The following is a 27,814-nucleotide window of genomic DNA, read 5'->3' as shown; positions in this document are numbered from 1 at the left end:
AAAAAAATCCCCCAAAGTTTAAACAAAGCCTGATCATAAGAAAGGTGCTTAGTAAACCTAGCTTGGTCAAGTGCAAACAGCAAGCAAGTGGAAGAAGAAACATCAGGTTTTGGGTTGCTAGGCACACACAGTACAACAGAGGAACTGACAGCATTTCCAGCTCTAGTAAAGCTATACAACAAATGCTACACTTAATTGGCACAGTGGCCTTAGAGATGCATGAGAAGCCATGAGAGGCTAAGCTCAGCTTAGCTCCACTGGCTAAACTTAAGCCAGTCCAAATCCTTCCCCTGCTCCCAGCAGCACAAAGACAAGACACTCTTTTGATGTTTTTGCTCCCCAGAGCAGCATTTCACTACAGAACTTGGACAAAAGCTTCTTTCCCAGCTGGCATATTTAGCACTGCACCATTTGGATTTTCTAATTAAAGTTCACGTGAAACATTTTTATTCCGGGTTATAACAAAGAGCTGAACCTCAGCTAATTGAAAATATCTAAAGCTGTAGGATGTATGGCAAACTCAAAGTTTGGACGTCTACAAATTATCAGACCCATGGGAAAGATAACCGTGTCTCAGGCTGTGCATTCCACCTCCTAAAATTTAAACACATAAAATTTCCTTTTAAAGGAAAATCCCTCCCCCTCAGAAACTTAAAGTGGAGGACTTAAGGAGAGCACCCAATCTGAAGAAATTTATATAATCCACAAAAGAAACCTGCCTGTATGTCCAGAAGCAACTTCGCTGATAGTTAGAAAACATCCTTGTTAAGTATTAATTCCAAGCCTATATGACATACATTTACTGCGTTGCAATCTTTCAAAGGCAGTTACTTTATTTCAATAGGAAACCAGTGAGGGACACTGCTGTATAACGCAGAGAAAACCTTTTTCAAAACTGTTGCATATCAGATTACATTTCCTGGAAATATTGATACTTATGGGAAAGGATTTCATTTTTCCAGATAAACTGAAAAAAGCTTCGTGCTGTAGTAGCTTTGGCTGTTCTGTGATCACACTATCACACCACCACATGGAGTGGGAATGAACCTAAAGGTGCACAGAGAAATAAATTCCTCAGAATTTAACACATTTCATTACAAGACCAAGTGTTAGTTTCAAAAATTTGAAAAAGCATTCTTCAGCTGTTTAAAGTCTTTAAGCCTTTTTTAATGTAAAACCCTGCAACAGTACTATAAAAAGAAAAGAGACGAAGCAATTTCTTAACCCATCCTAATACGATACAAGAGGACAAAAGCTCTAGTGGGGAATGCTTTAAGCACTGGTTTCCTCTACCTGTGTTCACTGCTGTGGCTTGGTCCACAACAAGTAGCAATTCCTACCTCCAAGCTCCTCTCACATAATGTGCCATACTACAGTGAATCACATGAAGTGGCATTCATTGCTCAAGCAACTTTTCTTACTTGTGAGCAGCCATACCAGCCTTCACAGGGAATTTCTGCTGCAGAAAGCCCTGGGTGAGCCAAGTGGGAGCTTTAGCTCTGTGCTCAGTAAGAACCAGGAGGTGAACCAGAGCCAAATGCTATTATTTCCTTCCTGATCTTAGGCTTACAAGAGCCTTTTGCTCATTTTACAAAATAGAATTTAGTGACCTTCCCCTTACCACTACACCCTAGTGGTTTCTCCATACATTTTTTTGTTCCTTGGCTGCTCAGAAACAATTGGTCTCAGTAAGACAAGCTCCCAAGAATGTGTCCTGGTGGGAAATGCAGTAGTTTGCTAGGTTATTCTCCTGGTCAAGAGTTACAGTGCAAGGAATGCGGAAGCCCTGAAACTCACAGGTCCCCAAAATCCTACTGCAAGGGCCCTCAAGCAAAGAGCATCAGATGACTCAGTTGCTGATGGTTCAGCTGTGCTGGAAGACATGCACACACGATGTTCTGGATCAGAGACCTGAACGGTTGCCATGTTTCTGCAGCCAGCGTTCAAATCAAGAGGTGGAAGGACAAAATCAGAGTCTCCTAACAGAAAAACAACTCGGCTGTGGCAAAGTACTACCTTCATCATGCTTGAAAAGAAAACCAGCAACAGCAAACCTGTTTAATTCTGTGCATCAGTTTCAAAGGCTTATGATTTCCCTTTATGTACACCAAGAAAATCATGCGCCATTTTGTGTCTGCTGAGGAACCAGACCCAAAGCCAAGCAATATCTGGATATCAAAGACCTGACACGGGATCTAGAAGAAAGTGTTGATCCCACTCTACAGAGGAAAGAAATAGATCCCTGACAGGCTGTGCTCAGACAAGATGTTCCTTTCAACAGGAATTTATGAAAACAAAATTCTGGCTAAAATCCTCAGATTGCTGGGTGCTGGACTCAGGGCTGTACACACATCTCTGTAAGCTTGGGATCCACTGCTGGGCATCAACCCCTGGGAGGAGACGCTCTCTTATGTTCTCAGGAAGACCTTTTGGCTACCAAAAAAAAGTGGCCAGAGATGTTACAGTTACTGCACTACTGAACCGGTGCCCTCCCCGAGGAACGGAAAATGAAGGTCAGAAATGTATGTTCATGCCTGTTAAAAGACATCACCACTGAGTGGTACCCTGGATGGGGCTGGGGCTCGCTCCCGCTGGATGAAGCAGGAGCTGCAGCACAGAAGAGCCTTCAATGCAGATATGGTATGGACAAAACTCAAAGGCGGTCAGGGCAGGCATGGCAAATTTTACTCTTGTTTCATGTTGAGTGGTGAAACCGGAGGAAAACACCAAGATCCTCGTTTACAAAAAAAAAAAAAAAAAAAAAACAAAAAAAAAAACAAAACAAAAAAAAAAAAAACCAAAAAAAAAAAAAAAACTTGAGACTGATCCCCACCTGTGGATCAGCCTGAGCCACGGGGCCGGGCAGCACCTGGCGCCCTCAGCGGGTAGAGCCCAAGCTGGGCATCCCCGGGACGGCTCTGCGGCCGATCTCCGCAGGTCGAAGGGCAGCCGCCCGCGAGGCAGCGCCCAAGCAAGAGGCTTAGCCAGGGTTATCACGGCTTCGGATTTTCTCCCCCCTTCAGCATTTCGCAATTCCCGGCCTGCTTCCTCCCAGCGCCGCCCAACCGAAATCCTCGTTTTTACCCCCAAAGACGGGCCACTGGCGAAACTTCGCCCTGCGGTACCCCTCCCGTCCGGCGCGGCGGCAGCAGCGGGCGACCCCGCCGGGGCGCGGGGGATGCGCGGCCGGGACGCCTTACCCGAGACGTTGAGGCGGCCGCCGAGGAACCAGCGGGCGGAACCAGCGGGCGCGCCGGGCTGGCAGGCCGTGTGGAAGAGACTGTCCCAGCGCAGCCACCCCCGCGCGACATCCGCCCAGAACCCGGCGGGGTCGCGGGCCGCCCGCTCCAGCCAGGCCCGGTACCCGCCGGGCGGCAGCGCCCCGGGGGCTCCCGCCTGGCTGCAGCAGCTCCGGGCCGCCACCGGGACCCGGCCCGGGGGGCGCGGGCGGCTGAGGGCGTGCAGAGCCCGCGCTCGGGCGGCCGCCAGCGCCATGGGGACACAACCCTGCGCCGCCATCCCCGCCGCGCCCGCCCCGACCGGGAGAGCGTGAGGGAGCGAAGGAGCGAGCGGGAGACAGAGAGACAGAGACCGCCTGCGGGGAGGGGCTGCCCCGGCGGGGCGGCTCCGGGAGCGCCGCGTTCCGCACGCCCCGCGCCTAGGGACACCCTGCACCCGGGAGCACCGCGCCCCCAGGGACACCCCCTACCCCCTGAGAGCACCCCGAGACACGCCTGCACCTGGAGAGAAAGACCCAGCACTCTCCCCTGTGGGGGATGAGCAGGCGGGGGTGCACCTCTGCTCACATCCTCACCACCACAACAGGGGTGCCCAGGTACAGCCAGGCACTTTAACATAAAAAAGCAATTCTCGGGACACACGCATACTGTCGTATCTACAGTTGGTGTCCACCACCACGCACCCGGACGCCGAGTGCAAAGTAAGCACGGCCAGTGGCACAGTCCTCGAGCACAGACTTGTGCCCGTGGGTAGGTGGCGAACACGTTGGGCCCTGGTCCACAGCTGTCAGAACCCTGTCCCCTCTGCTCAAAATGGGGTGACTCTCCGTGGGGTACATATTCGTTTTTTGCTTGGCAGCCCTGCGAGCACCAACATTACCACGTGTGATTCCTGGCTTTGGTATCACAACACTTCTTCCATATTGATCTAGGGACCAGATTTCACCCTGACTTCATGGTGCAAACCCTCAACAATGAGGTTTTACAGCAGACAACACAGAGCTTATTCCTTGCCCATAGCAGAAACACGCTCTTTTCTAGCATGAAGAAACTTAATTATTTTAGATAGCTCGGTCCAGCCTCCCCACATGGAGTCTGAAAGCTCAGAGTGGCATGGCCTGGGCATCCTTAAGAAGGACCAAACTACCTGAACCCCAACTCTACTCACTCCCAGAGTTTGGGTAGGCAAAGCACATTTCGTGTTCAAGATTAAAAACTTGAAATAACTCTGTATGCTATGAAGCTTCTTCTGGCAGTGGTAGAAACAAATGGGGTATTTTGCTGTTCTAAAAATATCACCAAGCACTTTTTCGTGTGTGATTTTTGTGTGAGATTTTCTGACACTGCTGAATTTTTCTACTGTGTTTTATAGGCAACAAGCAAGAATAAATACAATTTAAATTTCCTCGTAAAGCTGGCGTTAATACATGGCTGCTATAGTTCAGTATTGCTTCCTTGTGTTTTGACTGTCACTTTCGGTTTGCCCAAGCCCTAAATTCCAAGCAGCAGCACATGTGCCACCTGGCGCCAGACAGGGGCATGGAGAGCACTTCAGCTTTCACTTGGTTTGCCCAAGGATTGCTCAAAAGTTTTCTATCAAAGACGACCTGAATGCAAGTCCTACCCATTTCAGAATTTCAGAGGAACGCACTTCACGAAACAAACAAATAAGCTGTCAAAAAAAGAAAGCATGAATTTAAAGTATTTAAACTTAAAGCTTACCTGCTGCATTTGCAGACCTTGAAATCTGGGAACCCTCCTCTGGTTTTCTTCCATCATGGCTGATGTTCCGTTTTTGTCAGCAAGTTTTGTTTTGCTCATGATTCACCAGAACTTCCCCAACTCTCAAATTTTGTCTGCCTTTTTCCTCAGAGAAAACCATGGCCAGCAGCAACACAACCCAAATCCCGACTGATCCATCCAAACAGGTTGCTGAGCCCAAGCACAAGCCCAAATCTCCTTTCTTGCCTCAAAAAGGGATGAGGAGAGGTAAAAAGAGTCCCAGAGATTTTTCAATGCCTACTTGTTCTACCTATGACTTTCTGAACAAGTGAGTGAAGGTTGGCATCAGGCTGTTGACTCTTTGAGAATCAAGAGGTGTTACAGCAGTTCTTATTTTTAAGTATTTTGAGTGTGCCAGGACAGGTATAAAAGACAGGTCACAAAATTGTTTCCTGCATTCACCGTGTCTTTCTCCATTCTTAGGTCCCTCTGGCATTATGGAGTCTAAACAGAAATGCTGGCATTCCCAGCCCTGAAGAAGCATGGTAACCGTGAGCTGAAAATGCCACCTCTGTGTGGCAGCTTCCAGAGGCTTGTGGATGCCAGGGCAGAAGAAGTCATTCCCTGCTCCAGCCAAGCCTCCTGGCACAGCCTCCCAGACCAGCCAGGCAACCTTGCTGCCTTGCAGGAGACTTTAGCAGCTAATAGGCACACCTGCTGAATAGCTGCAAATCTTGGCCTGGATTAAGGGTCTTCTGTCCTGGTGTCTGATGAGGCGCTGATGAGCAATGCCAGTAGTGGGTTGAGTAGGGGTTGAGATTTCTGCTGACAGAACTACAGCACCAAAAATAAAACCAAAACCAAACCAAAAAAAAAAAAAAACAAAACAAAAAAAAAAAAACAAAAAAAAACCCACCCAAAAACCCCACACACCCCTCCCCCAAAAAAACCAACCAGCAAAACAAACAAAAACAAACAAACAAACAAAAAACCCCTCCTCCAAACAAAAAACAAGCACAAAAAACCAAACACCCCCAACTTTCCACATCTTTCCACTCCTATTTTTAACTGCTACCAGCAGTTACTTATTGGCCTCCTCTTTGATTTCTGTCAATATATAAAAGACACAATGAGGTGTTATGTTTCTCAATTGCTCATCCCCCTGTTTTTCCCTTAAAGGCCTAAAAAGGAGAATAGTAAAGTTGTGAAATCCAGGACTGTCACTTGGTTATCACTGATCTGCTCCTAACTGTCCTTTCCAATGGTCTTCTGACATGGTGTGCTCACAGTTGATATCTGACTCCACAAAGGAAGTCAGGACCAGGCAGAAACACCATCCCAGAGCTAAGTACGTGCTGGTCTGTGTTTGAAATTCTCCCAAGTCACAATTAACCCAGATTTTAATAAATCTTTTGATCATTTTCAGCTACATTTCTGCCTGCAGATTAAATTAGATGTGTTCCCAGGTGGCTATTTTAGCAAGCTTCTAAGCCCATTAAGCTCCATATGCAGAAGAGCAGGCTTGGACCAATGATGAAATAAAGCTAATATGTAGTTGGTCAGGTACCACCTTAAAAGATCAGCATGGACCTTGTGTCCAAAGCAACAGGAACTGCAGCAGGTTTGAAGGAGCTGAGTACCTGAGCTAATCTGAAATGTGAATCTTTGTCAGATCTGCTCACATCTGGCCACACCTGAAACAAAGGTCAAAAATGTGTGAAAAATGGAGATTTGCTGTGCTTCCATTTATGAATGTGTAATAAATACCCAATTAGTGACAAGGGAGAAAAATAATGCTTAAAAATATCCAGATAACTAGACAGCTTTTATACAGGCCAAGCCATCAGCTGTCCTATTCTCAAGAGATTTCTGCTTAAAGCAGGATTTCTAACCAAGGGGATTCAGTGCTGCTGCTAACACATCAACACAGAACTTCCCTCCCCATCTGACTCCTCTCCTGCATCAGCAGCCCAGACTGGGTTTGCTATGTGCTTTGTTCCAGAAAGTGCTTGCTGATGAATCTCCACATCACACTGGCTTCCCCTTAGGCAGCACTTGGGGCTGCCCAGCCTGAGAGTGGACTAAAGGCTCCAGCATCAAACCCTTTCATCCCCTCCAGCTTGGTATCATTGCTCAATCCAGTTTACTGCTGTGTCTGTGCTTGGTGCTCCAGCAGCACTGTCAAAGAGACGTCTCAACAATACTGAGAAGTAAAGATGACCTCCTGGGGAAAACCATCTCCCTCACCTCACTTTGGTGTGCCCACTTCCTTTGCCTCTCCAACTCAGCACTATGAACCAGTGCATGGGAATACAAGTGGCTGGGTGTTGACCTGCAGCACAGAGAGCCCACATGGTAACTGCCAATCATCTCGCAATCATATACCTGGAATAACAGAAACCTTGGCATGAGGTCCAGCTGTGGGTGTCTTAACCCCTGGGACCTGCAGGGTGAGCTGCTACAGGGCTAGAGATTCCCTGGAGTCTCTGTGGAAGGCTTCCACTGAGCAAGTCCTCAATTTAGGGGGCTCCAGCCAGTGGAGAACCATTGTGGGGGCCTGGTAGCCCTGTTCTCCCTTATCTGAGTGGCTGGGGGTGGCCAGGGTTGTGCTGAGTCTGCCTTGGCATAAGCACATCCATGTTGTCACAACAAATCCTCTCAGTTACCACCCTGGCCCCAAGGGACGCCTTTGGTGGGGGAAAAAACCTTGGTAAGGAGATATGTCCCACAGGGGATTGGGGAGCACAGCAGCCCTGTGGAAGCTGGTGTGACATTCAACTCACAAGACAGATAGGAACCTTCATCTACAGATCAACAGCAGGTTGGGTCTGATGGGGACAGAGAGAAGGCACCAGTATGTTGCAGGGAGAGTCTGGCAGCAGTGTCCCTTGCAAGACATTTTGTGAAAGTGTACAAGGCATAGAAGAGTACCCATCCACAGTCTGTGCACATCCACAGAGGTGCGAGGACCAGCTGGAATATGGGTGATTTGCAGCAAAAAGGGAACAAGAAGGTATAGCCATGAGCATTGCACAGCACATCTGTAGGAGCCACGTGCTTATCTTTGCTTCAAGTACAATGTGATTTGCAGTGAGCTGGAGCAGGGACACAGCTGTGCCCCTCAGGGCAGAGGAACAGGAAATCTGTCCAGGGACCGGCACACTGTTCAGCTGCATGCAGGGACAGGGTTGCTTGTAATTTTTGGGTGCTGCACCTAGCTGTGAGCTGCTGGGCTTGTTCCCAGCCCTGGCAGGAAAAGATCTGGCCATGTATGGATGGGGAACGGTTCTGATGCTAGTGGTGCAGTGTCCACCACCAGTGCTGGTGGTGCTGGTTCTGGTGCCAGTGTAGTGTCCTGGCTAGACTGTGATGATGCTGCCTCTCACAGTTCAGTGTAGCGCATCAGTCCGTTGTTGGCCCTGGCCCCAGAGGAGCTGGAGTAAAAAGCTGCAGGCCAGCACTGCTGGGGCTGACTCTACTGCCAGCACAGGGCAGCACTAGGCCCACAGTGGAGATGCTCCCAGTCCCAGGGCAGTGCAGTGCCCAGGGCCATGCTGGTGATGCCAGCGCTGATGCCACCAGTGCAGAGACGAGCACCAGTCCCCGTCCTGCCAGGGCCTGTGACCGCGTTGGCACTGCCGATGCCGGTCCCGTTCCCAGTCCCAGGCCGAGTCCCACGCCAGGGCGCTTCCCAGCACGCAGAGTCGCGACGCGCTGCGGTGCCCAGCCGCATGTACCGCCAGTCGGTGCCCGGGGCCAGTTGACGGTGGAGGCGGGGCGGGCCCGGCCGGGCGGGGACGGCCGCGGGTGATGTCAGGCTGATGCTGTCGGTGCGGCGCGCGGTGCATTGTGGGCGAATCCCGCCGCCTTGCCGCGGCTCCGAGGGGGAGGATGCGCTCGGGGCCGGCCCGTCCCACAGCCGCAACCGCAACGCGCCGGGTCGGCGGCACGTCGCCCGACGAGCCGCACTGAAGGGCGTGGGGCATGCGCTGCCTGCGCCGGCCGCAGCGGGAGGCGCCGGCGGCGGCGGGGCCAGGTGAGCTGAGCTGGGCCGGGCCGGGCCGGGCCGGGCCCCGGCGGGCACAGGCAGGGAAAGAGAGGGAGAGAGGGACCGTCCCGCTGGCGCCCTGCGAGATGCGGGACCGGGGACCGCATCGGGCCGGGCCGCGCCAGGCCTGCACGCAGGGCACTGCGGGAGATGTAGTTTACCGCCTCACCCGGCGTCTCCAGCCGAAGGGAGAGAGTCCCGCGCGAGGGACTCGGGTTCCCAGCGTGCCCACGGGGGTGGGCGGGCCAGCGGCGGAGTGACGGCCCGGTACCACCAATGAGAAGGTGGGCCGGGGTGGGGCGAACCAACTGGCGAGAGGGGCGGCGGGGAGTCGGGGGGCGGCGTGCCGGCAGCTGCAGTGCAGGGGCGGACGCGGCCACCTCCTCGGCGGGGGGAGGCGGGACGGCCTGAGGTGAGGGCCGGGCAGGACGGGGGCCCGGGCCGGGGCGGCAGTCGCTCGTCAGCGGCGCTCCTGCCCGGGCCGGGGGTCGCGGCGATGCCCGGGGCTGCCGCCGCGGGAGGGACGGGCCGTGCCCTCGCTGCGCTGTGCACGGCAGGGGCTGGGGCGCCCCGATCCCTGAGAGGCTCCTCCGGAGGAAGAGGCCCGGCCGGGTGGTACCGGGAGCTGCCGCCGGTCCCGGTGTCGGGCCGGGGGCCGAGGTGCGAAAGCACCCGCGGCCTTGTGCCGGGCCGGGCTCTACGGAAAGCCACGGAGGGTGTCGGCCGCCTCAGGAGGTCAGGTGCCGCCCGGGGCCGGGCATGGTCTCCTGCCCTGGGGGTGCCTGTCCAGCCGCATGTGGAAAGCCAAGCCGCTCCGTAGAGGTCTCTCGGGAAGGAGCGCGTCTGTCGCGTTACGTTGGGATAACTCCGTGGTGTTCGGGTTGCAGGCAGGAGGCTGAGAGTTTCTCCTCTTAGGCGGGGTTGAAACGGTGCTTCTGCATGCGTGGCCGTGTCTCCTGAAGCTTTGAGGCTCAGTCTCCTGCTGTGGTGTCGGTACTGCTCGTGGCGGCCAGGCTGACATTGCTGGATGTGTCCATAGTCATTGTGCTTTCCCTGCATTCCCGGAGAGGAGGTATCCGATAACCTGGGTCTGACCCACTCTCGGGATGCACAGCGTGACCTTGACGTGCATCTAGGATTTAACAGGGAGTCAGAATGCTGTACGAAGCACTGGAGTGACACTGTCAGTCTGACAGCTACTTGCATGACAAGTTCAAGACCCAGTGTGGGTTTTGAGGGGTGGGGACTTCAATACCTGTTGGTATCGCGTTTCTGAGCAGTTCAAACCAAATTCATTTTGGATTTTCTTAGGCTTGCGAAGTGGTTTGAATGACAGAAGAAAAGGTTTCCTAATTCTACCATTTCATGTGGATTTCTTGTAGTGTCACTGAAAACGTTGCCTTTTAGGCAACAAACTTCTCCATAAGTCACAACAGAGATTTTTCAGCCTGGGGACTTTCTGTGAGTGGAATTTAGCCTCGTGTTGTGTTGTGCCACAGGGCGTGCTAATGCTCCCTCAGCTCGTAGGTGCTGTGGCTGTACAGGTGCTCTGACTGAAGAGCATCAGTTCTGTCTCACCAGTGTTAGTGTGTCACCATATTTCAGTGTGCTGTCTTTTGAGAGGCTAAAGAGGGGCAGAATAGGCATGATGTCTTAATGTTCTGGCTTTTCCTTTGTATGCCAGTGAGCATCCAGCTCATAAGGCACATCCTCATGGTGATATAGGTGGAATCAGAAACTTCTGAGATGCTTATGAATGGTGTATGTGGTATTCACTGCTGTTACTGCTGTGTGCTTTTGCATGCTTTGTGATAATTCCATTCCTTCAGGAGTAGGCAAACTTCCTCTTCTCTGGCAAAATAAAAGATGGAATCTTTTGTACAACACTTATGAGGGTCAGCCTTGGGGACACCTGCCTAGCCTTTTTTCTTTTTTCTTTTTTCTTTTTTCTTTTTTCTTTTTCTTTTTTCTTTTTTCTTTTTCTTTTTTCTTTTTTCTTTTTCTTTTTTCTTTTTCTTTTTTCTTTTTTCTTTTTCTTTTTTTTTTTTTTTTAATAGTCCTCAAGGAAAAAGTTAGATCACTGTTAGATCAATGCTCTTAGTCCTCCAGAAAGGAGTGTCTCTAGTACTAGGAAATCTATTCCGTCAGGCCCCAGTGTTGGTACTAATAAAGTGGTGCTCATGGCCCTTGCGGGTTTCCTTCCCTCTCCATCCCCAGTGTTCGCTGATGAAGGCAAATGTATCTCCATGCTGCAACAGGCAGTCTGTAGCTCTCGTCCAATGGAAGCAGTTGGCACTTGTTTTCCAAAGCAGGAGTGATCAGATAGATACAGGAAGAGCCAAATCTCTCTTCTTTATCTTCAGCATGGGAATCTCTTCATGCTATGCCTCGCTCTCTCTCATCGAAGGTTTGACACATCACTTTATGGTTTATCAGGTAGACACTCCTCTCACGTAGGTCTTGCTGTGGGTTCATCTCTTCAGTTGTGTCCCTTCAGTTTTTTGCCTTAGTCTTATCTATGTGTGTGTGTCAACCCAGAACAGTGTGTATCAATGTGCAGGGTTCAGAAAAACACATCGGGAGCAGTTCCTCATCCTGGGAAGTCCTAGGTTAGATTTGTTTGCCAAAGCTCCATAGTGACCATCCAGTAACATTGACTCCCTTTGAAAACAGAGCAGAGGACAGAAAATAGGTCCTTATAGAGGAATAGGTGTTTATAAAATCTTCAAGGACTTTGTAAACTTAATTTTTAAGGATGTGCTTTGTTGGTATCTTCTACTTTGAGCATTCCAAGGCACAGCCAAATATTTGCTGGAGTGATTGTGGAAGCATTTGCTAAAAAATGTTTTAGCTTTGCTGGTTTACTGAGCAAGATACAGAGTGAACACAACTAGTGCTTCACTTCCCTTCTTCCATCAAAGATAACAAAAAAGTGGGTATTTCTCTGAAACATCATGGAATCCCTTTAAATGTCATCGTGGGACACGATCCCATTGGAAAAAAATGTTAAGATTGCTTTGAGAGGGAGCAATAAGGAAGGCCAGCTATGAGACCTCAACCCCTAGTCGGGAGGGAGAGTGGGAGAATCTGCTGGGTATTTATTGAAGCTTTAAGAATGAGAAGTGAGGAAGATGATGTGGCTTTTACATGGTCCATCTGAAAATTGAGACTCTCTTGCATGTGCGAGTTTCCCCAGCTAAGAACTGGACAGTGGCAATCCTTGCTGGTCAGGCCAAGCTGTGGTCTTCTCCATAACGGTGCCCAGTGCCTGTAGATCACACTTTTGAGAGCCATAGCAGTTATCCCCCAAAATATGGAAAATAATCTAGCCATAGCAATTTGTCTTGGACATTAACCTATCAAGTGGTTTTTCACATGAACAGCTTTGGTTTTTTGGAGGCTGGTGGATACATCAATGTATTAGTGTCAACAGGGAAAATGTAAAACTGCCACAGTAGATTTTTTTCATGGGATTCACAATCCCTTGGTCCGTTTTGGTCTTACCCAGTCCCATACTGTTTTCTGTTGGGCCTTCTCCACTACTCAAGAGCTGCACACATGGGAAAGGATCTTTTTTTGTAGTTGAAAAGGAAGTTGTTGATGGTGTGATGGACTGTAGAGCTAATCAAATAAGATGTGTTTGGAAACCCTTTCCTTTTGATGTCAAGTTGTGTCATCTTTAATTTGGTGAGCAATATGAAGGGAACAAACTGGATTCTGGGCTGGCTCCAGCCAGATGGGTGCAATGGAGAGCAGAGAATGCCTGTGGACACAGATTTCCTCTTAGAAGAAATGAGGCATCTCAGCCTTCAGAAAGAAATCAGGTATCAGCTGTGGCAAATGGAAGTGGATTCTGTTCTGTCCGTGCAGCAGGAGATGTACAAAGCTTTGGTGGCCTCCCAGTCAGATGGGAAAAGACAAAGGGAGACATTAATGTCTGGTGAAAAGGTTTTGGGTTTGGTTACAGGATCATAAACTCAGCTGCTCAGGCCAAACTCCTGGATTGCTCCAATCCTTTCTCTACCAAGAGGCAATGCTCAAGGAAAGGCTAAGAAGATGGGCACACTGTGCTTGCTCTGGTTACACCCCTTATCACCTTGGTGGTGCAGGATGCAACTTCCCAGCCTTTTTATTTGTTGGCCCGAGTAATTTTCCATGTACACAAGGTGTGACCTGTGTGCTAAGAGCACTCTGTTGTGAAACCTAGCTCTGCATTCCTATGTGTTTTCCTCTCTTTCAGGCATTCACTGGTTTTAGAGAAACTTTAGTTTTATCCTGGAATATCATAATTTCCAAGGCCTTTGGCCTGATACACACATATCTATGTGCTTGTTGAGTCTACCTAAAAGCACCTTGCCTATCCGAATAGATCTATAAATCAGGGCTTCTCCCTTACACCTGCCATGTAGTTTAATTTTTAATATTTTCTAAACATGTCTGTTGTGGAAGACTGATTTTCCAGATCCCCTCTGCAGAGCTCTTCAAAATAAACAGCAGCCAAAAATCTTGGGCATCTTCTTTTTGATCTTTCTTTCAGTCTTTCTGTTTCTTATCTGTCTGTCATTTAGTGGACTGGCCGGGTGGCCTCTGGTCATGTATGGATAGAAAATATGTAGATTTTATCCATAAGAATTTGCTTAATCTCGTTTACATCATCAGGGAAAAACATCATCGCTTGGAATAATTTGTACTGTTTACTTCTTCTGCACACATCTTCTATTCTAAAAATCTTCAGCTGGCACAGTAAGTCAGACTTAAAATGAAGGAGAAGTTGCACTGTCCAAAGAATTGTCTGTCTGTGTTTCTTTCTTTCTTTCTTGGTAATGCACTTCATTCTTACATACATACATTTCTTTCATACATTCTTTCATATATACATACATTTCAGAGATATATCTCTATTCAACAAAGTGGAATTATTTGTAAATTATAGTTAAAATTTCATCTTGGTAATATATCCTGATCTGCATGAGGAAACCATAGTTCCCTGTTGCCTCCTGTTTCCTAAAGGCACAGGCCATCTGTTCTCACATGGCAAATCACCGTTGCTGCTTTATGCTGATCTGATGGGGTAGCTTTACTATTACATTTTTTTCCAGTTAGCCTTGATACAAAATTATTTCTTTATCTCCTGTGAGTCTATCTGTTATTTTGTAGTATGTAGTACTCTTTCTCCCCTGGAGCGACCTGGCCTTTTTCTGTGTACCTTTTCCATGGAGCACTGCAGAATGTGCCTGGGTAACTCCATGTTCTCCCTTGAATCCATTCATCCTTGTTCTCTACCATACCTCTGAAACCTGTTGAAACTCTTTGCTTTTTTGGGTTCCATTTAAATACCCCATAATCCTGAAACTGCTCTTTCTGTGTATGTGTGTGGGATGTTTCTTCTAAAACTCAGCCCATTTTTTCCTGATCTTGTAGTTCTTTGTGAGAATCTGCCTCCCAGCACCTGCTATGCTGCTCCTGGATTTGGTGTAGCTGTTTGATACTTTCACCTACATAGAGACATCAGCACAGTGCTGCTCTTGACTGGACACTAATAAATTGTCTGGCTTGTTTCCCTCATTTCATGAAAGTTGCTTGTTTGCTTCCTGTAGCGCCTCAGCCAGAGAATAGAAGTCACCTTTGTGGTGACATTGCATTAGGAAACTTTGACTTTGTGGTCTGATTATGTCTTGAATTATTTAAACAGAATCTAGCTGCATTAGACTTCTAAAATTTACTAGTTTAGGAGTTGTGCAAGTAATTTATCAAAACTAACTGGTTTCCTTAAATTTCATTATCCTTGGGGGGGGAAAAAAAAAAAAAAGGTTGGCCTCAGGCAGAGTTACTCCAGTGTTTTTGAGCAGAAGGGCCTGAATCCTGTCATCTCACAGAAGGCCAGGAGGTTCCTGCTGTGGAGACAAACACAGAGCACAGCGTGGCTGAAGCTGGAATGGATCTGAGGGACTGCTCCTCCACTGTGCTGCCTGCTTTTGACTAACCCTGCAGTGAACTGGTTCAGGAAGCTCTAAGCCAAGGAAATGCCCCTATTTATTAGGAAGAAGAATAGTTTTTCTGCTAGTACAGGTTACTGAACCTATGGTGGCCCACTGGCCCATGGTGGAATCCTACATACACGAATTCGGAGCTAGGAGGAGAGAGAACTGTTTCTCTTTCATTTCAGGCAGATTTTTAGATTGGTTTATTAGCAACCTGAAGCTGTGAATCCAGCATCAGGGTCTGTAGGATGTGTGGGGTGATGTAGGTAGTACAGTGTAACAATGCTCCCATTAATTCTCACCTTTCAGTCATTAGCCTCTGAGCACCCAAAATTTGATTTTTGAGTGAGTGTTGGGTTTTCGGGGATCTTTTTTTTTTGTGTGTGTTTTTGCTTTTAGTAGAATTGGCAGTAGCTAAAGCATGCTTTGGTCTGGGAAGGGAATCCACCGTTTTTCTTGTTCAACATCCTGTCCTTAAGGGAAACACTAATGAAAAACTTACTTGCAGTTGTCAGGCTTCAGCGTCTAGCAGAGGGTGAGCTAGAATGTCAGAGCCCTTCAGTTTCTTAAATTTTCATAATAGGGAATAATATATTATCTTGTTTTTTAGGGTTTCCTTGGGCTAAGTTCCATGCATTTTAGAGAGTTTAGTTCTCAGGTGGAAGTCACCTTCCAGCCTTTTCTTCGGAGCTAGGTTTTTTAGTAGCCATGAGGCATGGATTACTGCACTCTACTGTCTCTCACCAGTAGACAAGGACAGAATTGCCTCCATTTTTTTTGAGCTTCTCACTAGTACTGCTGTGCTCTGTATTCATGACCTCTGTGGCTTATTCGTAGATGTCTAAGCATGAATCTGGTTGTATTAAGAAGCATTTTGTTGAAGATGCACTTTTTTCTTTCTGCTGTTCCCCATTTCTATGAAGAAGGAGTGGTTGCTTCTCAAACAGAGATGAGGCTTTATGGGGCTTTGCCCATTGAGCCAACAGGGCAAAAAAGAAAATGTAAAACGTTGAAATGCAAAGAACAGGTAATCAAGTAGTTTGTCACTCTTGTGACAGTTATCTGAGGGAAATGACAGGTGCCATTTGGTTTCCGGGTCCCAGAGCTGTCTGGTTGCTTAGGTCCTGCAGGCTTGTTTCAAGTCTGGTAGCAGCTCAGGAGCTGGTATTTATGGTGTTCTTGTTGCTTCTTTTGCAAAACACATTTTCCTTAACCTTGCTGCCCATGTTTCTGATTGGAATGAGATTATATACATTTTTCCCCTTCCAAAAATCCCAGGCTGGACTTGAACCAGTAATTGTTCTGTCTGTGAAGTATTTATTATTAGAAACATTCACCGGGAGCCAGCTTACTCTGGCAAGTTGAGCACAGAATGCACAATTACTCATTGCAGGTTGAGATAGGTTTGAAAAATTGCTATAAATGTTGACCAAGTCTTGTACAAAATTTACTTTTCCAGTACTTTACTACAGCTATGGATAGAAAATAATTTTTACCTTAAAATATGGCATAAGGTTCATGATTTTTTTAATAGAAACAAGTTCTGACCATATTCTGTAATAGGAAATTCTCAGAATTCAGTTACTTGGCATAGCACTGGACAATTAAGAATCAAAGTATAAATGTGGTTTATGACAATGAATCTGTCCAGAACTGTAGGAGAAGGGAATACAGGTGACCTCGTCCCTGAAAAGTAACAGCTGTGTTAATTACCCAATACACCCTTGCCCCTGATGAGTGACAGCTGTACCCAAGAAAGTGTGATAAAAGGGAGTGGGTGAGCTGGTGAAGGGGATCATCATGGAGGAGGAACCTTGATCTTGAGGAGAGTGAATGCCTGCTGTGGGGTCAGTCCGGGTGTGTGGTTATGGCCTGTTGTTGGAACCTGCAGTCATAGGCTAGCTGGGTAAAAGCCTCCATTCAGAGTCTGCAAACTAATCCCTACAGTCAGAGGCTGCAAGGGAGACCTACAGCAGGAGTCAGTGAATGGTTGGAGTCAGGATGGCTGAGCTGTAAAGAGGAATAAACCAGGACTCTTTTCATGCTGTGATAAACAAGAAGTCTGTGTCTTGGCTCATTTCTGCTCTCTAACAAGAAGGCTGCTGCAACACAGAAGAACAGTTTTTAAAGTTTTGTTGGGGATTTTACTGGTGTGTTTTTTGATTGTATTGGGGTTTTTGTTGGTTTTTAGGTCTTTTCCCTCGCACAGCAAGCTAGTGTAAAATCTGATAGCAGAAGAGGAAGGCACATGCCTCAGTCATAGAGCTGCTTAACTCTGCTGATAGGAAAACTCCTGGATGGGAAGCAATTGTTTGCATGTTCTGGGAGAGCACAGGCAGGTAGTGACAGTTGTCAACTAGATTACATTCTTGGCACATCTGGAAATGGCTTTTATAGAGACCTGCTTTTAAAGCTCTCCATAATCTTGGTAACACCTTTGTTCCTTAGAAACTGACTCAGACAGCAGTGCAGAAAGAAATGGAAAAGACCCCGCTTGCCTGTACAGAATTTTTATGTCTTTTTCTAGGATGTTCTTGCACAGGCTAAATATCACCACTGGAGGCAGTGCCCCGACTGCGGCGGTGCAGTATCCCGGGGATTCCCTTGCTGAAGGCTCTTCCTCAGAGACACCAGCTTGAGTTGTTATGGCATTGGTGCACCAACCATTTAAAAGGGAAAATGAGTTGACATCTCTGTGGACTCTTGGTGTGCTTTTGGGTTGCGTCATTCAGCAAGAGTCTTATGGAAAGAATGGGGATTTTTCGTATCAGCAGGGAAGAGAGTGTGTGGTGGAAAGGAAATATGCCATTTGCTAGAATCACTACAGTTACCTGCAAAAATTGCTGTGATGCATTCCCAACCCACATGAGAGGCACTATGGGAATCTGCAGGCATTACCCTCCCTGGTGCAGCTGTAAAAGCTGTGGCCGGGCAGCCTCTGGGACAAGGTGCTGGTATGGCAGTGACCAGAGGCAAAGGCCAAATTTGATAGACCCCAGCACTATGTGTGAGAAGAATTGCTCAACAGAAGAAGAGAGACAGTGGGAAGCAACCCAAAATGGTGATGGAATAGGGACAACTGAGGTAAAACTGATTCTGCCAAGAAAATTTTATTCACTCTGGTTGGGATGGTTTTGTGATAAAGCGACAGAGGCAACAGCTAACAAAGTACAAAAGGCATGGATGGCTCCAGAGAATCATAAACTCTCTGTAGGAGGTATTTAGCTAACAGGAACTTAAATCCCAGTGGAGTCCAGCTTACTGGATGGATGTGGGTACTAGATCCAGTGTGTTTTCTATATGCGCAAAGAGTTCAAAGAGCAAAGTAAGTTTGCTCAGTGATATCAATCCACTCCACCTGAAATGCACGTACATTATTTGCAGCCTGGAGGTGAAGTGTTAAGGCATTCTTTAGGAAATCCAAATTAGAACCTGTGTGGGAAGGTCCATGTACTGTTTTATTGTGTTCCTAGTTTGCTGTTAAAGGTTTGAGTAAGGAAAATTGAATATGCCATTCTCATGTCGAACAAGTAGTAATGATCAGCCAGTTGATAAATGACTGGCTTCTCTGAATCCTTCATGATTTTTTATTTGGAATCACTTAAGTATTTGTGCATGGGACTCTACAGCCTTGGACTCTACCCTGCAGCAATCTTGTTAGTTTTAATTCTGTTAAGTTCATTATTTGTAATAATATTGTGGAAGGACCGTGGCAAAATGCCTAAAAATTGTTTTCTTTTTCCTTTCACTGCATTAGCAGGTGTGATTAATTAAGAGACAGGAAGAGCTGTTGAGGATAACACACCTGGTGCAGGTAGCTGAGTGTGCAGCTGTAGTGGGAGCTACAGGTTGTGCCCTGGATACCAGGAAGGCCCAGATGAGGGGCCATGAACTGGTGCCAAACAAAGGGCGTGGGGATATGTAGGGCTGGCTGGTTCATCCAGAGACCTTGTGAAACCCAAATAAAACAGAAGAAGACCCCAGACCAACCCATCCCCATTTACCAAGAGGTATGTGCAAGGGGCATGAAGAGCATAAGAGGATTTCATGTAGAAAGCCTGTAAGGGCACAAAAAATCCAGTGGTGCAGTGTGGCTCCTGAATGGTCAGGCAGGAAGGTTTCCTTAGCTAGCTGTCTGCAAACTAGAAAGGGATCAGACAGATCAGAGAATGAAACTGTAGATTTGCAGGTGGCAGAGGAAGGATGAACTTGCTGCCCTGAGCATGCTCCAGCTGGGGGGAAGAGTTCCTTACAAAAATGTGAAAATGGTTACAGAAGGGCTGTAGAGGGATGATTTAAGTGACTAACGGTGTGATTTGTCATGTTTTTGTCAGTCCCAGGAAACCAGTTCTGTGTAATAACAAATAAAATATCTGCTATGATGGGCATTGGGCTTGAAGACTGGAGAGATTTTTGTCCCATTTAATCTGATACGACATCAGTGCAGCAAGTGACAGTTGCCCCACTTATGCTAATTTTTATTATGGAAGTGCTTGGTAATATGAAGTCTATGTGGCAAATCTATAAATACACGTATTTTCCTAGCAAAATACCCTGCTTCCAGAACTTGAATCAAATTACAAAATCTCTCATCAGGAGCTTACTGTTACGTTCCTGACCTCTAAATAACTTTTTGGCAAGTTTATTTAATACTTGATGATTAGGGTGGCTGCATCTATCATAAAATTTTTTGAATTGGTGAGATGAACACAGCTTTCTCTAGAATGGAGGTTTAAAATTACTGATCTCAGGCTGTGAGTCCTTTAATAATGTGATATAATAGGTTATAACAAGACCATTGAGCAACAGATGTTATCAGTTTGCTCTGTGCCTGAGTGGTTTTTTCAAGAAAAAATCCCGTTCTCCAAGGATAAGGACTCCAGGAAAGTGTTGACTTGGTCTGTTGACCGCTCTAAAAACTAACTTGGAGTTACCACATTTGATGGAAGTTGAATAACAAGGAGGGAGAGGGTGTGCATGATGGGACATTTTGCATTACCTGAGGATCTGGTCACACCCTGGTCCAGGATCAGGTGACGACAACATACCCCTCTGTGTCAAGTGTATGTTGAGTCTGATACTGTAAGTCCAATCTCTGGCTAGTTCTTGCTTTTATTCAGATATATTTGTTTTGGCTGCCAGCAGACTACTCAAGCTTTTCAGCAATGATTTATATTGTTTTTGCAGGTACAGATACTTAGGCTGCAGTTAAATGTTCATTGTAAGCAAACCACAATATTTTCCTATTAAATTAGTGGAGGTTGAGCTTGTTATGATATCAGAGGGGTTTCCTGGAGTTGGATTTAATGTTCTGCTTGTTTCAAATTTGGAGCAACTCTGACAAGGAGATTGGTGGAAGATAATAGACTTTCCTTTCAAATTATCCTGCTCCCCATTGTTTTGCTTTTGCTGCTGAGGTGTATTTGGGGAGGATTAGGATCACATAAACCCCTGGCAGTGTAGGTGTGCTTATCTGGTGTACGTTCCTAATGATTTGTTGTCATAATTACCTGTGCTGATTCTCCCTGCAGATAGGTGGGTTTGGCACAGAAATTACTGGTGTGTCTGAATGCTCTGTAATGTGTGTGAATGCAGTCTCTGGCAGTGTGGTATTGTTTGTTTGGGGGATTGGTTTGATTTCCTCTAGTCCTGTGCTGTTACTTTCACTGTGCAGGCAGTGGTAATTCAGGCTATGCGACTAGGTAACCATACTAATGCTGTCAAGGTGCATCTGTTGTCATGTTAAATGTGTATATTCTGCTCGGTGCAGCTTCATGTTAGCAGAGGATCTGGACCTTGATTGATTGCAGTCTGTCTTGTTTGTGGCTTTTTTTGTTTGGTTTTTTTCCACTTGCTCCTTAATGGTCATAAACCATTTAAAGATGAAAAACAGTCCCAGTATCTTGCAACCTCACCTTTAGATGTTTTGATTTTTACAGAAATGAACTGCTGTGAACAGCAAGTCCTGAATTTCTAAGGCTGATGCCATTCCCTGCCTACGAGAAGAATATGTCACGGAGGTGACTTTAGGCTGCAGCTGATAGGAGTTGATCCTGCTCTTTAAGTGGGGTTTTGCTGCAGCAGGGGCAGGCAGTGAAGGACGATGTGTCTTCAAGGAATAATTTAGAACCCTATGAATTCCTGCTGTCAGACCTACCCTAACAGTGTATGGCTTGTTTTATGTTGCTGTTTCAAGTTCAGCAGGGAGCATGGTGTACTCCAGGGCTGAGGGGCTGTTAGTCCAGTGCAGTGTATTTTTTTTAAATCACCTTATTTTCCTGCACTGTTATACACATTCCTACCCTGATAACAGAATGCTAGTGCATAGTACAAAGATGTAAGGGTTTTTTGTTTATTTCAATGGGAGTGATTTCGTTTTTATGGTTGGTATTATGTGTTGGAAAAACAGTGAGGAACACCGAGTCCATGCAACTATTGCTGCCATTGACTAGTGCTGCTGAGCAGTGATACTTGGAAATTCTGCTGGTTTTTGTTTTCTTACCTCTAAGCATTCTCAGTCCTCCCTGTTATATTCTCATCTTATTTCCCTACCTCATCTGTTTCATTCATGTTCATGTTGGGAACAGCTAAATTATGCCTAAATTCTATTGCAACTATTTTTTGATTGTTCCTCTCCTGCAAGTGTTGGACAGGAAGATTGAGCTGAATTTTAGACTGCAGTTTATTGAGCTACTTATTTTGGTTTTTCAGTTACCCAACTTTGTCTCACCCAAAAAAACCTGTAGCTTACATCAGCATCCCGTAACACCTCTGGGATCCACTCTTAAGGTGGATCACGCTCCTGAGGTGGTTCATGGTGGGGAATTGGATCAAGTAAAGAGGGTCATGGGTTACAGCAGTCTGAATGGTTCTAATTTATAGACTTCCAGAAGTAAGGATGTGTCATGAAATGAAGTGGGATATTGCAATTCCTCCACAGTGAGATTAAAACCCTTAGTAAGGTGGTGAGAGACAAACAGCAGAACAATTTTTCCATTCATTCTTTATTTTTTGTTCTCTGAACACCTTGCAGAGCTAAAGAAGACATGTATATTATATATACATTCCTTCTGCTGAAAGTACCTCACCAAAACACAAGTTGGGTCATACAGAGTCATACCACAGGTCCATTTAGGCCAGTATCTTGACCTAACTTGGCCAGGAATGCGTATCTAGGATAGAGAATAAAAGCTGGAAAGGCATATAAAATGACTGCTCAGGCTGCTTTTGCCACTTTCAGTGAACTGGCAAACACTGGGGTTTTTGCATTTCTTTTATTATAAATGCAGAGAGTAAATTTATAAAGCTGTAAAGTTTATATGTTTGCATAGTTTATATAGTTGGCTGAAGGAGATAATCAGTATGGAGGAGCTGATCTCACACTTCTTCGTGCTGAGGTTGGGCAAGAAATGGAATTTGCTCCTGTTTATTTCTCAGCTGCTTTCTTTTGTGCTTCTAACTTGCTGTTTCTAGGAAGGCAGATTTAGAGCATCTTGGGCTTGCTGAACTTCATGGAACAGGGGTACAAGAATTTCTTGACATCCTGTCCATTTCCTACAGGAAAAGACAAACTGAAAGTTTGTGTTTTCACAGTCACTGTACTTACAATTATGTCTCTTTATATTCAGTGGTCGATACATTTGAAAGGTAAGGAGAGTGGTGCAGTGTCTGAGTTTAAGATGCTTGGGGAACATTTAACATGCAGAAGTTATGCTTTCTGCTGTGTACAGGGGAGGAGAGGTACTGCCTTACCACCTTCCCACTGACCATCTCTTACATCTTCTCTTCTATGCTGATGCTTTCTGCACAAAATTACTTTCATTCCTTCTTTTGCCCCTTGTGATCCTCCTGGGTTTTTAGGTTAACATGTTATGTCTTGCTATGGATGTAGGTAATGCTTGGGCTATAGGCTTGAGCATGTTTCTGCAGTATTTTTACTGTCTGAGGAATAAAGTTTGGATTTGTGCTGCTACTGTGATATAAAACAGCTTTGAATTTGTTTCTGACTATAATTAAATTGGCATTTGCTTTGGCTGCATTTCTCTGGCAATACCAGAGCATATCTGTAAACTTAGTTCTGTAATTCCATGTTGCCAAATGGCTGCTATTCATGCTATTGCCTGGGAGGATTTTATTCTATTTCAAAGCCAGATTCCTTTAAATAACAGACATGATATCTTTGTAAGCATGTATTACAATTTTGATAAAGGAAAGTGGAATAGTGCACCCGGGGTAAGTGATTTTACCTTGCCTAGCATTGAGTGCTCATGGGCTTTCTTACTCAGTCTCTCCTCTAAAATTGTTCCTTGGGATTACTTTCCACCACAGCACCAGACTGACATCTTACTATGCACGTGCCTCACTAAAGTGATGTGAAGAGATCTTCAAGAGTAGGGAGAGGATACTTATTTCTGTGTCAATGTTTGTAATGTTAAAAGTTTGGGGCAGTCTATAATTAACTAACTTTTCTTTAAATCCCAGAAGAGAATCCAACATTCAGGGAGATTTTTGCAAGGGCTCTCTGTCCTGTGCCTCCTGAGGTGATGTGCAGGGAGGTTGTGTGCTCAGCACTCACTGGTATCTTAAGGATGGCCAGTTCAGGTGTTCTGGTGAGCATAAAGGAACTTGGGAATGGCATCCACTTCCTCATTAGAAGAAGCACAAATGTTGTGCTGCCAAACACAGCAGGTACTCTCTCTTTCCCATTTCTTACTTCAGTACCTGATGAATGAAAGCACAGCTATCCCATACAGATGCAGGCCTCTGTCAGTGAGAATTCGGAACATTTTGCAGCACATTTCTTTTGAATCTCGTTAATACCCAGCTTTTTCTTATTTTTCTTCTATCATTTTGATTGACCTTTAGCAGGTGTTGGATTGAACATTTCTCAGGAGGCCTCTTGCTGAGTTAGTCTACTGCTCTTTTTTTTTTTTTTATGTACTTATCTTCTATATCTGGATTGAAATCTTTTGTGAAGATTTTTATAAGATCTCTTTGAGATCTTTTCTTCATGCTTTTTTTGATCATCCTTTGTCTTGCACTTTTGGCATACTTCTGTCTGCTGCTTCCTTGTGCACGCTACATGCTGGCCACTTCATAGCCTTCCCTCCCGGTCCTTTTATTGCTAGGGAATGAGTTCTTTTCTCTACTTGAGCTCATAATTAACTGGTAACTTTTTTCCCCTTTTTTTGGACCAGAAGAAATGTCATGGTTGAGTGACCAGCTCTAGTATTTTTTTTTAAACTTGGTATTTATGTTGTTAATCTAAATCTACGACCAGAGTTCTACAGTAACACTCATATTTGGAAAGGAAGGTGTTTGTATTTTTGGGGAATGACAACGGAATTGCTGGGATCCATGCTTAGTGAAAGATCCAGTCTACTTCTAAAGCGAGTTAAATATCTGAGCAAGATCTTTTATTAGGCCTCTTCCATTCATTTTCTTCTAGGAAAGCTGAGTTAATGTGTTTCTGAAAGTAATTTTTGCAGAAGATTTATAACAAAAGACCCTTAAAATTAATATCAACACAGGCTATCTGGAGCTCCATATAAAGGCAGGAAAAAGGGGCAAGATGAACACCGCAGGCACAAGTTATCTCTGTATTTTAATATTATCATCTTTAGCACTGTGTGTAGGGTATGAGGAGGACTTAATTTATACCTGGCTGAAGCTGTTTGTCATTCCCCATCTGCTCTGCTTGGCTGTTCAGTACAGTGAAGTGTCTGTAACCCTGGCCCTATACAGTCCTTCTACCCTGTTCAGACTTTTAGGCTTACTGAATGCAATACCTGGCAAACCTTTCTGATTTGGATGTTGGATGTCATCCAATGCAAGCCATAAAAACTGCTGAGGTAGCAGCTGCTCTGCTAAAGCGAGACTTCTTCACCTGGTAACAATAAGAGCCCTTGCAACATTTTGGTATTGGATTCTCATTGCATAGTCAAGCCCAAGAGCCCTAGATTCCTGCATGGTGTAGCTGGTGATTGTCAGCCTTTAGCTTGTGCTGCTGACTTGGAGCAGGGTTGTGTCTGTCAGGTTATGCATGGAGGTGTTTGCAGGGTGAATTTGCCTTCTTTCCTGAGAGGCTAGTTCTGATTAAGTCATAAACAAGACCTGTGGAAATGCAGCATGTACTTACACTGTGACCTGTAATAATTTTGTCATTCGTTCCCCTGCCCCTTTTTTTTCCTCCAGATAAATGGCTCATTTAAACTGGGAGCAACTGAAACACTCTCTGGCTGGCAAATGCAGTGCCTAGCAGCAGTCATCAAGGACGAACCAAACATGAGTGGTGGAGGGGAGCAGGTCGACATTCTCCCGACCAACTATGTGGTCAAAGATCGCTGGAAAGTGGTGAGTAGCTCTGGCTTTCATGGCCCAAACAGACCTCCTTCTCCTGCAGTACAACAACTTCACCCTGGCCTCTGGCAGGCAACAGTGCAGTGGTAGCATTTGACATGCCAGCAAGATACTGCAGGAAGAAGGGTTTTAGAGTGGTATTTTCAGAAGGCTAAAGCTGCTGAGGATTTTTAGGTAGAATTGAACTGTTGCAGCAGACTGAGTAATGTTTTAGTAGGAAACAGATTTATTTCAAATTACTGTGGCAAAGAATACTATGGACGTGATTATAAAAAAAATGCATTACAATAAAATGTGAAACCAAATGTTTTGAATTGGTATGTCAGCTCATCAAGAGTCAGAAAGTCCACAATTAAGTAGTTGGTTCAACTTCCGTGTAAATTTATTGGGATGCTACTTAAAATTATAGCATCCTATGTTAAGAGTTTTAGCTCTTGTCTCATCCGTTGTGCAAGCTGGACAGGCTTTGCTTTTAAAATGCTGAAAAAACCATTTAAATCCCAGGTATACCATTGTGTCAATTTTTAACTGGGCATACCAGCATTTTCTGAATCATTAAACTCCCAGCAGAAGCCTCTAATTTGAACTACAAGTGACTTACAGTAGTAGTGTTGAGTTCTTTATGCTGTGGTACAGTGGCCCTGTGAGTTTTGCAGTGGGGTGTGGAGAGCAGAAGACCAAAGAGGCTTGGGACTCTGAATTCACTTCAGTTCCAGACTGGATAGGTTTATTTCAGTAGCCCACTTCAGAAAAAGCATTGTCCTTTCATTAAACCCAGCCCTGTTCTTGTTGCTCCCCATTGCCTGTCTCTCTTTACTTTGTTCCAGTTTTCTCTGCAGCCTTCACTTTTCTGTCTGGCCTATGGCTGAACAGCCTATTTATATTTAAGCAATTCAAGCTGTTCCTTGTTCTCCTGGCTTCTTGAGAGCAGATGGGGAAGCTGAGTTTTCTCTGTGATTAGACACCAAGATGGAGACAACCCCTTTGCCTCTCCCAAAGCTTTCTGTCACAGCTAAAGCAAAGCTTTGCTGTGCTCCTGCAGCTCTGGACTGGAGCACATATATATGTTTTGGAGGGATGATGTATGGGCAAGTTAACTGACGCAGGACTTGAAACATGCCCTGTATTTGCCAGTGTTTCAGAGAATAATGGTTGCAGCTTTTATCTGTCTCTCCTGCACAAATGGAATTTTCCCCAGAGCCTGAAATTTGGTTAGGTTGGTGCACGTTCTTTGCCAAGCTGAATTTCAGCACTCTCCTGATGCCTGCGCTTCAGGTGCATGATTACTAATACTCATTCTTCCTTAACATGAGGAAGAACTTGTTTACATTGAAGGTGGCAGAGGATTGGAACAGACTGCCCAGGGAGATTGGGAGTCTCCAGAGAGGGAGATATTCCAAACTCATCTGGGTGGGTTCTTGTGTCACCAGCTCTAGGTGATCATGTCAGAGGGATTGAACTAGATGGTCTCCAGAGGTCTCTTCCAACCCAAACAGTTTTGTGGTTTTGGGATTCTCTGTTCTCCTTTACCTTGACTATCTTTAGCTTGTATCATCCCCTATTAATCTGTCTTGGAGTTTCTCCTTCCTAGACAGGAGTGCTAAAACTTCTGTAAATGATGGGGTATTTTTGTAACAAAGTAACTTCATTCTTGGCAACAGCAGAACTCTTACAAGCACCAAAAGCTCCAAATAAAGTCTAAAATATAATCAGTGATGCTCAAAGGGAACATTTCAAACCAATTTTAGAGTTGGAAGAGGCAGTAAATGTGGGATTCAGTGCTTCATTGTTGCATGAATCTGACTGGGGCCCACTAGAAGCTCTACCCACTAACTGTCTTAGAAAAGCTAGAAATGTGCAGCTGTATTGTCAACATCAACTACCTCTAATTAGAGGAATAACCTTCTATGTTTTGTAATGTCTCACAGTAGCCTTAAATACTGCAGTGAGGTAATTTCCCCCCTTGAAGGCTCTGAGAAATGACATGACTTCCTAAAGGCTGTAAATAGCAATGAGAAATCCTTTTTCCCAGCTCTGAGTAAAGCTGGGAAATTGACCATTGCTAGCTGTCTTGTGCATTGTAAACCATTGAACAGTCATTCCCCCCCACACCAAAAAAAAGTGTGCAATGTAGACTCTTTCCTTTTAGGCAAGCCTTCTGTGCCTTCCCCTTGCTTTAAGCTGGTGTGGGAGCAGTCAGAACCACAAGCTGTGGGGGGCTTGGAGTAGTCTGGAAAAACTATGAAAATGTTTCTGGTGGCCCAAGGAAATGGACAGTATAGGATTGAGTGACCAAGGAAAAAGGGACTGTACCATAAAGTGAGCATACATCTGTAATATCAGGAGCAGCTTTTTTTCTTTTTGTCACAGATCTTTCTGAATCTAACCCAGAGTGTGCCAGCTGTATGATCCAATCTTTGCTGTGGGTGATGGATCCTGCTCAAGCAGTGTGTGGCATGTTTATG

General features: G+C 45.7%; 2 protein-coding genes across 3 annotated transcripts in view; one reads left to right on the top strand and one right to left on the bottom strand.

Annotated features, from left to right (window-relative positions):
- Positions 1-3,495, bottom strand: part of ACSS1 (acyl-CoA synthetase short chain family member 1) — a 30,527-nt gene extending 27,032 nt beyond the window's left edge. Inside the window, 1 exon segment of the mRNA XM_066316734.1 lies at positions 3,201-3,495. Coding sequence (XP_066172831.1) covers positions 3,201-3,495 — 295 coding nt within the window.
- Positions 3,496-8,923: 5,428 nt separating this feature from the next.
- TTBK1 (tau tubulin kinase 1) overlaps positions 8,924-27,814 on the top strand; it is an 88,985-nt gene continuing 70,094 nt past the window's right edge. The window contains exons 1-2 of one of the 2 annotated variants that reach the window (XM_066316731.1): positions 8,924-8,997; positions 25,185-25,343. In XM_066316731.1, coding sequence (XP_066172828.1) covers positions 25,236-25,343 — 108 coding nt within the window. In that variant the 5' untranslated portion in view covers positions 8,924-8,997; positions 25,185-25,235. Of the gene's footprint in view, positions 8,998-9,388; positions 9,422-25,184; positions 25,344-27,814 lie in introns of those variants that run through there. The other variant, XM_066316732.1, reaches the window with a different exon arrangement.

This window comes from Sylvia atricapilla, chromosome 3, assembly GCF_009819655.1.
Source record: "Sylvia atricapilla isolate bSylAtr1 chromosome 3, bSylAtr1.pri, whole genome shotgun sequence".
Lineage (NCBI taxonomy): Eukaryota > Metazoa > Chordata > Aves > Passeriformes > Sylviidae > Sylvia > Sylvia atricapilla.
The sequence above is the reverse complement of the archived record's forward strand: the minus strand, read 5'-3'. Positions and strand labels throughout refer to the sequence as shown.